The 13794-nt window shown below is 36.7% G+C and overlaps 5 protein-coding genes across 5 annotated transcripts; 4 read left to right on the forward strand and 1 right to left on the reverse strand.

The window, feature by feature from the left end:
- The first annotated feature begins 1069 nt into the window (after positions 1–1069).
- EV154DRAFT_299092 (delta-12-fatty acid desaturase) lies at positions 1070–2823 on the forward strand. Its single transcript, XM_051594849.1, has 4 exons — positions 1070–1103; positions 1198–1730; positions 1797–1913; positions 1974–2823. Exons 2-4 carry the CDS (start codon positions 1389–1391, stop codon positions 2676–2678), a joined length of 1164 nt encoding a protein of 387 aa, XP_051462342.1. The 5' UTR covers positions 1070–1103; positions 1198–1388; the 3' UTR covers positions 2679–2823.
- An 848-nt stretch (positions 2824–3671) lies between these two features.
- EV154DRAFT_558990 (uncharacterized protein) lies at positions 3672–5680 on the forward strand (the record flags this gene model as incomplete). Its single annotated transcript, XM_051605519.1, has 5 exons — positions 3672–3779; positions 4519–4732; positions 4808–4917; positions 4995–5135; positions 5573–5680. The coding sequence occupies 5 exons, from the start codon at positions 3672–3674 to the stop codon at positions 5678–5680; spliced, it is 681 nt and encodes a 226-aa protein (XP_051462343.1).
- A 380-nt stretch (positions 5681–6060) lies between these two features.
- EV154DRAFT_494222 (uncharacterized protein) lies at positions 6061–7797 on the forward strand. Its single transcript, XM_051599877.1, has 3 exons — positions 6061–6217; positions 6271–7615; positions 7668–7797. The coding sequence occupies exons 1-2, from the start codon at positions 6075–6077 to the stop codon at positions 7385–7387; spliced, it is 1260 nt and encodes a 419-aa protein (XP_051462344.1). The 5' UTR covers positions 6061–6074; the 3' UTR covers positions 7388–7615; positions 7668–7797.
- A 636-nt stretch (positions 7798–8433) lies between these two features.
- EV154DRAFT_593215 (OPT family small oligopeptide transporter) lies at positions 8434–10956 on the reverse strand (the record flags this gene model as incomplete). Its single annotated transcript, XM_051606943.1, has 3 exons — positions 10574–10956; positions 9439–10503; positions 8434–9375 (listed from the first exon to the last, which is right to left on the reverse strand). Exons 1-3 carry the CDS (start codon positions 10862–10864, stop codon positions 8434–8436), a joined length of 2298 nt encoding a protein of 765 aa, XP_051462345.1. The 5' UTR covers positions 10865–10956.
- Positions 10957–12468: 1512 nt separating this feature from the next.
- Positions 12469–13755, forward strand: EV154DRAFT_494228 (uncharacterized protein). Its single transcript, XM_051599878.1, has 2 exons — positions 12469–12679; positions 12735–13755. Exons 1-2 carry the CDS (start codon positions 12663–12665, stop codon positions 13273–13275), a joined length of 558 nt encoding a protein of 185 aa, XP_051462346.1. The 5' UTR covers positions 12469–12662; the 3' UTR covers positions 13276–13755.
- Positions 13756–13794: the final 39 nt, after the last annotated feature.

A 13794-nucleotide genomic window follows, 5' to 3' on the forward strand; every position in this document is an offset into this window, starting at 1 on the left:
TCTTGGTTCTATGCACAACAACTTTATATCAATGATCATAAAATTAGTCCATAACATGTATGCTATGACTTGTGGCGAGAGTACATTTAAAATCTACTTGCCATAACCAGAATGTATTTGAAAAGGCACAGTTACCATAGTTACATAGCTAATGCGATTACTACTTTCACGTTATATCGTGAGTGCAGTGGCTAAGTAAAAATAGACAAACTCCAAATAGATCATGCTAATAGATTAAAAAAAAATCAAAAAATCTAAATCAAGCTTCGATTGTGTTAAAAGGAAAGAATGGTGTGGTGGGGGAGCCGTGGTTCATTGTCAATATAAAAAATAATAAAAAGAATCACGTTTTATACGCAACCAGCGTAAATGGATGCAATCTCATCTTGTGTTCTCGGAACCATTTTAATTGTCAAATGGGAAAAGAGAGCGTCTGTGTGTCCGACGCATGCCCAGATTTTTTTATAAAAGAAACTTCAAGTAACACGATAGTTTTTTAGCTCATGAAATCAGGTTTTAATGTCCTGTGAAAAAAAAAAGACATGTTCTTTTAATCTAGAATGACCCTTGAATCAAATAAGTGAGTGGAGATGTTTAAGGAGTGAGTCGTTTCCTTAATGAGTATAATGTTTGTTTTGGCCAAAATAAATAACATTGGGTGCTACGGTTGCTGTAATTCACATGTCAAATAATAGGGACACTTTCTTTTTTCTTTATTTGGGCGCTAGAATGGGCCATGTGATAGATTCCGACGATGGGATAGATGTTTAAATGCATCCCTTTCTTCTTACCCCCTCTTTTTCAGTAAACCGAGATTAGCAGAAGTATTGTGTACACGCCGGACCTATCATTATGCGGTACGTACAGTTCCCTTTTCTGTGTTACCAGTCCTTCGACAATCTTTGGCTCAATTGTTCTTATTTTTTTTCGAATTCAATATAGTATTTTGAAACCCCTTCAATTGATTAGGGAAAGAATTCGCGGAAAGACAAATTGTTGTGTACCTGTTTTCTGACAAAAAAAAATTTTTTTTTCGTTACCTTGACGGCGTCTAAATCAAGCAAAAAAAAATTATCATTGGTCAAGATGTGACGGATCAAGAGGTAAAAGAAGAGACAAACAGAAAAGAAAATCAGCAGAAACATGAATCCTCCATCAATTAACCCAGAATTCATGTACTCCAATTAAATAAAATAGATGATTCCCTCTAAGCTTGATCTGGGTGGTTCCTTTGTATTCGTCTCAATTTAATTTATATGGCCGCTCCTCTTTTTTAATTCGATCCTTCTTTTGATTGTCCCCCTGTATAAAAGCACTGCCATCTAAAAAAAGAAGTTGATTTTTTCCTCCCTCCTTTTTCTTTGGTTACATTATTCTTTTCACAAAAAATGGCAACACAAAGAAAGTCTGTTGTTGACCCGGTCAAGCCCAACATTGATGAGGCCATCGAAAGAAATTGGGAAATTCCTACCTTTACTATCAAGGAAATTCGTGATGCTATCCCTGCTCACTGTTTCCGTCGTGATACCTTCAAATCATTCACCTACGTCCTTCACGATGCTGTCTTTGTCAGTGCTTTAGCTCTTATGGCTTCATACATTGATACTATTCCCAACATTTACGCTCGTGTTGCCTTATGGCCTTTATATTGGATCGCTCAAAGTATCGTCGGTTTCGGTGTCTGGATCATTGGTCATGAATGTGGTCACCAAGCTTTCAGTCCTTCAAAGGTATTTATCTTCATTTGTTTATCTTTATTTTGTATGTAGTACTAAATGTTAATTTGTGTGCATTAGGCTATCAACAACGGTGTAGGATTCGTACTTCATACTGCTCTTTTAACTCCTTATCATTCATGGAAATTATCTCACTCTAAGCATCACAAAAGCAACGGACACATGGTTAAAGATCAAGTAAGTTTTTTTTTATTTTATTTTTTGTATGGACATTCGATTTTAATTCGAATTTTCTAGGTTCATATTCCCGCTTTACGTTCAAAGTCTGGTTTGCCTCCCCGCGATCAAGATCCTCAAGCTGATGGACCTCACGATATGTTCCATGAAAGTCCTATTATGACTCTCTACGGTTTGTTTGAAATGTTAGTATTTGGATGGCCTGCCTATCTTATCAAGCACACTACCGGTCAAGAATATCCCGGTGGAGCTAGTCATTTCAATCCTAACTGTGGTATTTTCGAAGCAAGTCAATATTGGGATGTTGTTTCTTCAGTGATCGGTATTGGTGCCATGATCAGTCTTTTAGCTTATTGTGGACAAGTTTTCGGTTCTATTGCTGTTATCAAGTACTACGTTATTCCTTACTTGGGTGTTAACTTTTGGCTTGTCTTGATCACTTACTTGCAACACACTGACCCTAAAGTCCCCCATTACCGTGACAACGTTTGGAACTTCCAACGTGGTGCTGCTCTTACTGTCGATCGTTCTTTCGGTTTCCTTATCAACCATTTCCATCATCATATCGCCGATACTCATGTCGCTCATCATTTCTTCTCAACTATGCCTCATTATCATGCTGAGGAAGCAACTGTTCATATTAAGAAGGCTCTTGGTAAGCACTATCAAAGCGATGATACCCCTATTGCTATTGCATTATGGAACTGTTGGAAGGCTTGTCGTTTCGTCGAAGATGATGGTGATGTTGTCTTTTACAAGAATTAGATTATCTTTTTTATAAAAAGGGGATGTGGGCCACCCCTTACCAAAAGGCCCTATTGTAATATTATCATTTAGCTTTCATTTTACTTCGTATCAATCCTCTTTTTTTTACCTATAAAAAGCATTCATTTTTTTAAACATCCACAAACTGTGTTACACAATCTAAAAAGTCTTGTCTGATCTTGTAAAGCAAAGCTTCTCCCCATTTGTTGATTTTTTTTTTTTTTTTTTTTTAAAAAAAAAAAAGGTTATTTCCTACCAATAAACTTTGATGGCCGCAAGTCGCTGAGTGGCAAAAAGTATATATTTAATTTCACCGCTAAAAGTATAGTCTGTTTTCAAGGAGATGGATCATCATATGCAATAGCTGTTATAGATATGCTGGTATTTTATAATAGTGAGATTTGTAGTTTAGGTATTGTTGACATTAATCTATCGATCAATGTGACCTAACGATGTAATATATACATATACAGTATATGAACCTTAATTCGGTCTTTGACGTCTACTAAATAACTTGGCGTGCTTGAATACTGGAGGTGGAACACATCCTTTTGAATTTTGATCATTTTAATTTGATCGCACTGCAAATTCCCGCTTTGATAATTACAGAGCTGATTATTTCCTTTGAGCTTGAATGTTACCAGTCAGATTATTACTTAGTAGGCGTATTATAGCATGTAAGATATTATTATAGTTGGCCTCGATACAGATCGTATCCACGAAAATCTAATAAAGGTTTCTTTTGCTTACATAATATAATGAAGCTTGGACAATTCTTGACGCACCTACGTCATATTTTACTCACTGTATTCAGCTGTGCTTAGACCGTAAATATCAGGGACTACACTGTGGGAGTCTTGGAAAAACCTTTTGCAGACTGTAAGAGAATCAAAATTCTTGCCACCCTTAAGGTTTCATTAGTTTCATATTACCTATATATGTATTTAATGAAAAAAAAAGTTTATCGTTTGATTTTTAGCCCAGGATCGCACAATGTTATTTGGTGTGGAAAAAGAGTCCTTCGGAGACCATTATTCCTATTGGACTTTTATCGAGAACTCAATGATCAAGTCCATGATAACACAACACAACTGGCGAACCGTAACTTCAAGCAACTACTGTATGACGTTCTTAATACCGTAAGTTGAATCAGAACATGCTAAGAACAACACAAATATTAAATGACGCCACAACCTACCACTTGTAGTTCGGAACGTCGTGATGGAAACCGCAAGTGTGTTTAATAAACTACCAAATTGGGGGAATCAAGTATAAAGGTCCATACAATGGGCAAAGAAGACTGGGATTATAAGGTGGCAAGTTCCAAGATTGTCATATTATAGCTGATCTAGTCGCACAAAAAAAAGATTATATGCATTTTAAATATCTTGTAAGTTGTATTAACACTCAAGTATTCTTTATGTAAGAAAATAACCACTTCTGTAGTTCTGATCTCTAAAATGGCGTGTTATCCACATTATCATCATCCAAAAGTTGCTTGCACTTCTTTATAATTGATCCTTTATTGCAAGGATGCAACCAGTACATAAAAAATCGAAAGTTCAATGTCACTTTCTATCCAGGTGTCGGACCGATACCACTGTTCATGCAGAAGTGGAATAAATGGATCAAGCCCGCAAGAAAATTTAAACCAACAATACCTAAAAGGTCGAAGCGTGTGAAGAAGGATGCTGCGTAAGAGCAACGTGATATATATTTTTTTCTCGCATAAATGGCCACGTAGTACGGCTGCATCCCAAAACTCAATTGCCGAACATCAAGACAACTGACACAGGAGAAGTTGAATTAAAAGCTATGACTGTACAGCTGACGAACTTAGGTATCACCGATAAGCGGGCTCAAATACAATGCAGATGGCATTATCCTGTTAAACAACATTCGTACCGAAGAATTGTTGTCCGAGGTATCATCAGGATTTGCAGAAAACAACAAGGCTAAAGCTTCTTTCGACCATCACAAGGCTATGTTTGGCCTCTTGATGATGTTAAAAACATTTGCCAAAAGTATAAATATTTTAGCTTTGATACTTTTAAGTAATTGAAGGTTCACTTCATCCACATCTATAGTAAGTAAAATTGTCATCTTTCCTAAAACTCCTTCGTGAATAGACCAAGCAATATGCCATTGGACAACGCCTACACCTTCCGCTGGTCTTTATTTGATGAATAAGGAACAAAAGGTCGAAATACTGGAAAATTTTGAGGAGAAATTAGTAGTTGTAATGCTGTTGATCACCTTTTCCTTTAGTTTGGGGGTATATATACATCTTTATTTTTTATAGGAAAACATGTTTAGGAAACGACTAATTCAAAAATCACACCAGGCATCGTTGGAGGAGACTTTGAAACCATCACAATGTTGACGAAAGAGCACGATCAGATGTTACGAGAAATCACTTGCGAAGGTAGTACCTCTCCTGCCTCTCTACTTGACTTGGTTAATCCCGTTCTTATTCGGTTGAATGAAAAAAAAAACACAAGGAGAAAGTCGGCGAAGATGGCCCACAAATCCCAATTTCTTAAAATTATTTTATTATAAATTGACTGTGTTACGTGTAATAAGTTACATATACTGATCATTACTGATGCGCTCATATGTTATAGAGTGCAATACGATATACATTGGTCAGACCGAGATAAGAAAAAATTTAACAGCGTTGCTAGAATTCATACCATGTTCTTTTGCGAAATAGGTATAGCGCTTATTAGTTTTTATTTTAAATATATAAATCGGACGAGGGAGTGAAGATGTTCAGCGAGTATGTTATGAGTTTGTCAATTTTATTGTTTTATGGGCGTAAATGAAATAAACATTCAAGTGCTTAATAATGAATTAAAGCTAGCATATTTTTATTCTCTGACAATTGTTCTTAGCATCATCAAGAGGCTAAAGAAGTTTCGGCCTTGTTATTCCAACAAATGTTAACCGTAGAAAATTATAATTCGGCTGTGTTTCAGTTACAGTTATTGATGGGCGATTAAGACTTACTTGACATAAAGTTGTTTTTACTGAACGCTAATACATATTCAGATTGAGACACAACTAGACACATTCATCTAACACAAAGCATTATTCGTTATTTAAGGCAGAGTAAAAAGGCATGATGACGAATTCCCTCTCCCAGCTGGGGATAGTTACAATAGACATCAAGCAGCCAATAAATTTTTTCCTACTAGGGGAAGGGTTAATGTGTATAGAGCCATTGTGTTTCCTTTACTAGCTTTGTTACCTTGATTGAAAATTGTAAGTCGATAAAAAAGATAAAATGTCATCCACAATATTACGTAATCATTTCAGTTTTTAAGTCCGTCAAGATTTGTCAATTAAAGTTTTTTTTTTTTCTTTCTCTTCTTCTACCTAACATTGTGATCGCAAATGGACAAAACAAATAAACAAGGTTTTACTTGGTCAAAAGAACACGAAGAAGCGATTTTGGAAGCTGTTGCCAGAGAAGTGGAAATATTCAATGAGATGGACAGAGAAAACATGAAGTGGTTTGCTGAATGTGCAACAATTAGGTACGACACCCATAGCTCAAAAATGATTGTAATATTCACATTTGCTTCTGTAGCCAAATATTAGCTTGGGGCGAAAAACACCAAATACTTGAAAAATATGCGGAAGCCGAAAGAGACCAACACATTTCAGAATTTAGTGAATCAAAATCAACAACAAAAACTGAAATGTGTAGAAAAAATTACGGGATAACACCAGAAGATTTCGTCGAAAAAATTGTTCCAGAGGAAATCTCGTCTAATAAGCCAGTATTCCAAGAAGACAGTGGAACAGAAACAGGTGAGTTCATTGGAGCTGTATCGTCAAATGAAATTCGAGATATCGCGGAAGAAAGAGAGATACAGCTGGCCCCGGAATTTGATAGCATTCTCAATTACGATCCCAAAGAAGCTGGGGATATTGGAGATACGAAAGAGCTGGTAAACGATGTAAACACACAATCAGAATTACAGGGTAGCTCAATTGAACTAGAACAGGTTGTCAAAAGAGAAATGGACGATGAAATCTTACTCTTTGTCTCTAGCCGTAAATCAGGAGAGCATGCCGTCAAAAGTCCTATCAAAAGAGGACCAGAGAAAGTTATAACTAAAGATTTTATCCAAACGAGCCTTAACAATTCATTAACAAATATAAACCCCATAAGCTCAGAAAAGACAAACACACTACCGAATCCCATAACAAAAAAACAACAGCACGCCAACACAAGTCCCATCCAATACAATGATAAGAGTCCATCTCGGCCTCTAATTAATGTAAAATCAGACAATGAAAATATACCCATAAACGAATCGAAAATTACCCAAAGTAACGCGCCTCCCCTCAAACCTGTCATCACTATGGACATACAACACAAGAGTATCACTTCTCTCGAAACTACAGCTATATATGAACCCGTTGTAAACAATTCAATAAGGATGACTCCCACCACCTCCAATTATGCAAAGACAATGAAAACTAACGACAAGACCGATCCAGATGATATAAGCGTTTCTAAGAACTTGAAACCAAATGCTAGTGTATCCGAGCATGCATCTTATGATACTAGTAATAAGAGACCTTTTAACTCCTTAGTTGAAGTAAAATCGACGATTGAAGTTAGCGAGGTTATGCCACAGAAGCCATTTAGAAAAAAACTCCGGCTCGCCAATCCACAAAAGGTATGCAGAGTATAAGGTGCTAAATTATTTACTGATTTTTCTTATAAAAAAAGACACCCGTACAAGAGCATAAAGAAGTAGAGTCTGTAGAGGTAAAACCTGAAACCGAGATAGTGCCAGAAAAACCAAAATCGAGAATTCCGTCATGGGCAACAGAACCAGAATTATCCCAACATATAAAAAATCAAGAGTCTATGGACCCAGATATGATATTTGGACCATGCGCCCCAGTGAATATTTATGGTACGTCTTCAAGACTAGGAAAGTGTTCCAAATTTTAACTCACTTTCTATAGAAATATTTAAATGATCTGTTCTTTGAAATAAACGGCTGCTTTTTATTCACCAAACGACATCGAAGGAGCACTTCACTCCAAAACTATCGCTATTTTAGACGCCAATTCGCTTCCTTCTTCTCTTATCCAAGTATGATTTCCAATCTTGAGTTTTTTTGGGGCAACAAGCCAATTTATGTAAACTATAGAATAGTACCGCCGCTCAATCTTGCTGAATAATCCGTTTACAAATTTCTGTATCAGGATTATGAAAAGTTTACAAGACTTCTTCCGTATGAAAAAACAAAACGTCATCGAAAAGTCATTTTTTTTTATTGATTAGTACTCCTAGTCCATTGATATATTTTATCTTTGGTCACTTTATTCGTGTCTATTGACCGGCGTTTATTAGAACCGAGCAGGTTATAACTCTAGAGAAAATTTTATCCCCAATCAAATATCTTACAATCCACCATAATTATGGAAAGCAATTTTAGTATGTTATGTTTGTACCAAAAATAAAAGGGAGGTATGGAATTGCGTCATTAGATTAATGTGTATAAAGAGAGGCATTATCGTGATTGCCAGATAGAGAAAGCAATAATCGTTAAATTTATTAGACACACATGTTTAAATTATATTATTTCCAGATTTTATTGATAAAAAGTTGCTTTGCAATCAAATTTATAAATTAATTAGAAAAATATGTGAATAGATATTAAAATTAAAGTGATTTTGAAATCGTAGTAGATAAAGCGAGATATTAAAATGTGCTTTGAGTGCATTATTAACAGTTCTTACAACACTTATCGATGTAAGTTGCATCTAAATCATTACCCCACCAGGAGGGAAATTCGATGACTTTACCACCGGCAGCACCATAAAAGACAACAGAAACAAAGAAAGCCATGAGCGATGCTCCGGAATCTAAGGCAGCAGACATCAAGAAGTTATGCTTGGCGAACCATTCACTGTAACGACGCTTGATATAAACTTGAGAGATTATGACGACAATGAAACTAGTGTTAAGCCAAGAGGTGCTACTACCAGGAGTAATAGTCATACCGGTGATAAACATAGGAACACTGAAGTATTGGAAGCCAACATTAGGGAACTTCTTGTGGAGATACCATCCAGGGATTGGAAGGAAAAATCCAATAATAAAAGCCCAAAGGAAAAGATAGTATTTTGTACCAGGACCAAACATAGCCATGGGACCAATAGCACCCCAGGTAATAGCAGCAGCGTTAATGGTTTGGAAACTGTTACCATTCCAGAACTGATTACCGGTGGCGCTGAGAAGGATCTCACGTTCATTTTTAACAACAGAGGCATTGACAATATAATTGAAAACACAACCAACAATTGTACCAACCATTTGATGAAGGAAAGTCATCTTAGGAGGAACCTTGATGTAATGACTAATTTTTAAATCTCTTGCCATCAAACCGGCTTGATGCATAGTGTTGTAACCAATGGTCTTGAAGTACATATTAGCAATGGGGTAACCGGGTAATACAAAACCACAAATCATCTCTGTGAATACGTTCAAGCCAAAACCGTAACCAGTCATAGCAGTAATCATGTTCAATGGTAAAGAGAGAATAGAAGAAGTGGCAATGGCCAAAATGAAACCCCACCAAGGAAGTTGAGAATGATTAGCATAACCAACACCAATATTAAGTCCAATACCGATAACAAAAACTAAGTAATACCACCAGCTGGGAACCTAATCAAAATTTTAAGAATTAGTATTTGTATATCATTAATAACGTATCTTTGTTTGATTTACCTCAGGATAGGCCTGCATTAACTTCATGTGGATGTCAATATCACCAGTGCTAATCTTTCTCTTAAGATGACGGAAACCAGACCAAATTTCTTTGCCGTGGAAGAGAGCAACGTGGGTCATACTGGCAGTAATAGCCATATTCATGTAGACGTACAACAAAGCATTAGAAGTACTGTAGTTGGGGTTACCAACCTCTGCAAAAAGGGTCTTGTTAAGACTGTTATCGGGATTCAATACAGTAGTCTGAGGATAGGGAATATAGGTGCCGTTTTCGATTTTGAAGAGCTTACTGGAGATGAAAGGAAGACTTCTGGCATCCCAGACATCATAATAGTATGTAAGAGGAATAAGGATCCAAAGAAGCAGAACACCAGCAAATACGTTTAACTGAATCCAAAGGGGAATAACGAGGGGAGCCATGTTGGACATTTGACTCCAATCGAATGTAAATTGTAAAATACCCAATCCTTCGTTAGGATTGATTCCACCAAAGAGACGTTGGACCCAAACACTATCGTTTTTAGCAATACAAACAATAGATACACCACCGAGAAGAGGGAACATGTATTGTGGAAGGAATTCATAAATAAAGATACCACCGAAAATAATGAAGAAAAATCTCGTACGCCATTTAGCTTCGGCAGCGTCAGTGTTGAAAGTCTTAAGCAAAGATACAACAGGTAAAGAAAGGGGCCAAGTCATATTTGCAGGGTATACAAGATAGGGTCTAAGCTGACCAGCAATACCGTAACCAACAATCTGGGTAGCAAACAACAAGAAGATACCACCTGCAACAGAAGGAGAGTCCGTATAGAAAAGTTCTTGAGCAGTAAGAATGTAAGTACCATAGGCGGAAACGTTAGCTGATGCAACCACAATATAAATACAGGTATGCTCCTTAATAGTGAAGGGTCCAGGATTTAACCAACCTCCTTTGGGAAGGTATCTAGCCCAAAGAGTACAAATAACATAACCAAGAATCAACAGAAATGTATCAGACAAACCAGCACCAACAGGCTTGAAAAGCATAAGTTGTTGAACTGAAGAACTTAAAGCTGCAAGTAACTATTATATTAAGGCGCGATGTTAGACATAACTACAAATTTGGTGTCAAATAACTTTTTATGGTACTTACGATAGCAACAAACATTGCTCTGAAAGTAAGAACTCTCATATTAACATCATCTTCGGTTACAGTAACTTCGTTGATGATAGCCATGTCTAAGTCTTCGTGGTCGACAAGGTAATCATTAAATTGATGTTCATGATCATTTTTACGGTCCTTGGCATTTGATAGAACAGATTCTTGGTATTCGTCGCCGTGCTTTTCATCAAGATCGTAGCCATGAGTCTTTTCTGATTCATCAGTAACAATTTTTTCAGAGAGGACGTATTCGCCTCTTTTATTATCTTCTTCTCCTGCCATTTTGTATTTACTAGTTCTTTTCAAAAGAAAAAATTAAACGTAAATTGTTAAAAAGAAGGGAGTGGGAAGATGAAATCAAAAGAAAAAGAAATATGAAGGTAATAGTTTTGAATAAAAAAAAGAAAAATACAGGCGGGAAAAATTAGCTCTTTATATAACGCGAATTTGGAAACCAAACAAGACCACAGTATCTGTTTTTATTTGGTGGTGTTATCTGTCTGTAGTTCTGTGAGTAACCACAGTTAAACCACAGATACTATCACGGACCAACAGTTATCTATTTGTACTCTGTAATTTAATATTCCCATCGCTTACAAGAAACAAAATAAAAAGTCTGGTGGTACATAGCGGCAAAAATAGCTATTTGCGAGGTGTGTTATATTGGTCTAATGGCGTACAATACATGTTACCGACTGGCTACCTGTCTAATTTTATCTCAGATAAAATTCTATAATAGGCAGAACATGCCCGGTAAGGTAATGCCGTCGAAAATTAAGCACATGCTTCACCGCAAATTTTTTTTCCGGTCCAAGTATAATTTGGACCGCGAAAAAATTAGACCAGAGGTCGAGGTACATAATTTTGTACCTGAACCAGCGGTCGCGGTAATTATTTTGTACCTCGACCAGCGGTCGCGGTAATTAATTTGTACCTGAACTAGCGGTCGCGGTCCATGTACGCATGAAAACCGACCGCTACTTCCAGTTTCTAACGAATGAAAACATCATAACCTTATTATTTAACGAGATGGTATTGGAGGATATTCTTTAAATGTATATTAAACTAGGGCTATTGACCCTTGCAATATTAAATGGGTTTTACAAAAAATAACATTGGAAATAATAGAATATGAGGGGCAAAAATAATGTTTATATTGGTTTTTATTTTATAACGAAATAATTTATGAATGGTTTATACACGTATAAAAACTACGAAACGCCTGTTTAAATGGATACTGTGTAGTGTAAGGATGACAACAAACAGATACCATACATAATATAGTGTTGGTTGTCCTGGTTGCATACGGAGACTACCAGATGCAGAAGTGATAACAAGCTAGATATATGACTTACCTTTGATAAAGCTAGATTGAACTAAGAAAGATACAGTTAGAAAATATAAGCAAGGCTTTCAATTTTTTTAATACTCACATTGTAGTTGACAATCACATGAAGTACCCTTTGCTGAGCTGTAAACAACTATAAAATAGAGTTAAAATATATAAACACGGTTTTCAGTATTTTAAAAAAGGCTTACTCGCTTTAGATGACAATCATGTATTTAGAGTGGACAGCAACCATGTACGCGAAAGAATGCAGTGGTAAGTTAAGCCATAAAAGCCAGTACGATATATAACAATATATCTAATAGTTTTTCAGTTAGTTATATGAGGATGTGATGTTTTGAGGTACTTACTATAATTTTTGAAAAAAAAAAAAATTTTAGAAAAAGAAAGAAAAGAAAAAAAAAAAAAAAAAAAAAAAAGAAACAAGATTATTAACAAAAAAAAATTAAAACCCAATGCGGATTAGGGCTTAGTTTTGCTACGAGAGCGTCCTTCTATTATCAACTCACCCCTTGCCCGTTTGGTTGCTGCCTTTTTTGCGGCCCTTTTTTCAGCTCTTTGGTCAATCTTTGAAGACGAAGTAGATGGCTCAGGGGGTGGAGGTGAAGAAGCAGGTGACAAGCAGACAGATGCAGACAGGCGAGGAGATGGAGAGGGAGAGGGGTGGGGAGATTGGACAGAATCCGTACCAGGCACAGAGAAACTCTCCATCAGCTTCACCACATACCCTACATGATCCGAAGAATGGGGTAAGCTACTAATTACTTAATCCTTATTCGATCATATACTAACCAACTTCTATAGTCCATTGCGGTGTTATTCTGCTAAGTCCCTTGAACGGTCGATTGGTACATACAAAAAACGTATCCGGTCTTCTCTTCATCCTGGTATTAATGCTGGCAACATTATGGAAACCAAGGAAATATTTAAATTCTTCAATGCATCCGGTATTTTTGACTTCTCTGCGTTAACGGCATCCCCTGACAGCAACGAGAAGAACTTCGAGCAGCATCCTCAAGATGCCACCTATCCTCAACTCTGGTCCCCTTTTGATGATTCTTTTACTAAGGTTGGTGTGCTCTTGCAGGGTTCTTCGGATGTCCTCATTTGTGGTCTGTATTGCACAATCCCTTGGTGTCGTGCGTTGATGGGTTGTATGACAAGGCTGACTGGCATGAGGCAACGAGTTGTATTGCCGTTTCATCAACAACAACACCTTCGAATTTCGACAAGGTTATTCCATGAAAATCAAGTCTACATTTCGGAGTTGTACAAGAAGAAGAATAGGTCATGCTCTCGTGGTGGTGAATTCGTCATGTTCGAAGCGATACATAAGAACAAGTAAGTATATGTTTTTGCTATCGCCGTATTGCATTTATTGACACTCTTCAAATTTAGTCTATTCGTGCCAGTTAAAAACTGGTTCGTTTGTAAGATTCTGTTCTTTTTCCGTTTCCAATTCTCCGCCAATGAACCAGGGTCCCATTATGTGCATGGTGAATTGGCAAAAACACATGGCGTGTCTCCTATCTCAAAGTCTATCCCACGGATTCAGCTCTTTGGTTATAGCGAGCAAAAATTCGTTGTATTTGACGCCAGGGATATTGTATCTTCTGTTGGATTGCTGAATTCCTCAGACAATTCAGCATACAAGTATGTCATCAAAACTGGTGATGCGTTTGCGAAAGACATGTCAAGTTCTGCCGGAAAGATTGGGACTCTGGAGTAAAGAGCTATTTTTTTTTTCTTTTTTTTTTTGAATGTAGTAAAGGCTTTTCAACATCCGAAAAAAAAATTATCGCTTCATTGTGTCACACAAAATAACAGTATTTTCTTCAAACATCATCTTTGCCATCACCAAGGA

This window comes from Mucor mucedo, assembly GCF_025094135.1.
Source record: "Mucor mucedo strain NRRL 3635 chromosome Unknown EV154scaffold_8, whole genome shotgun sequence".
In the NCBI taxonomy this organism is placed as follows: Eukaryota; Fungi; Mucoromycota; class Mucoromycetes; order Mucorales; family Mucoraceae; genus Mucor; species Mucor mucedo.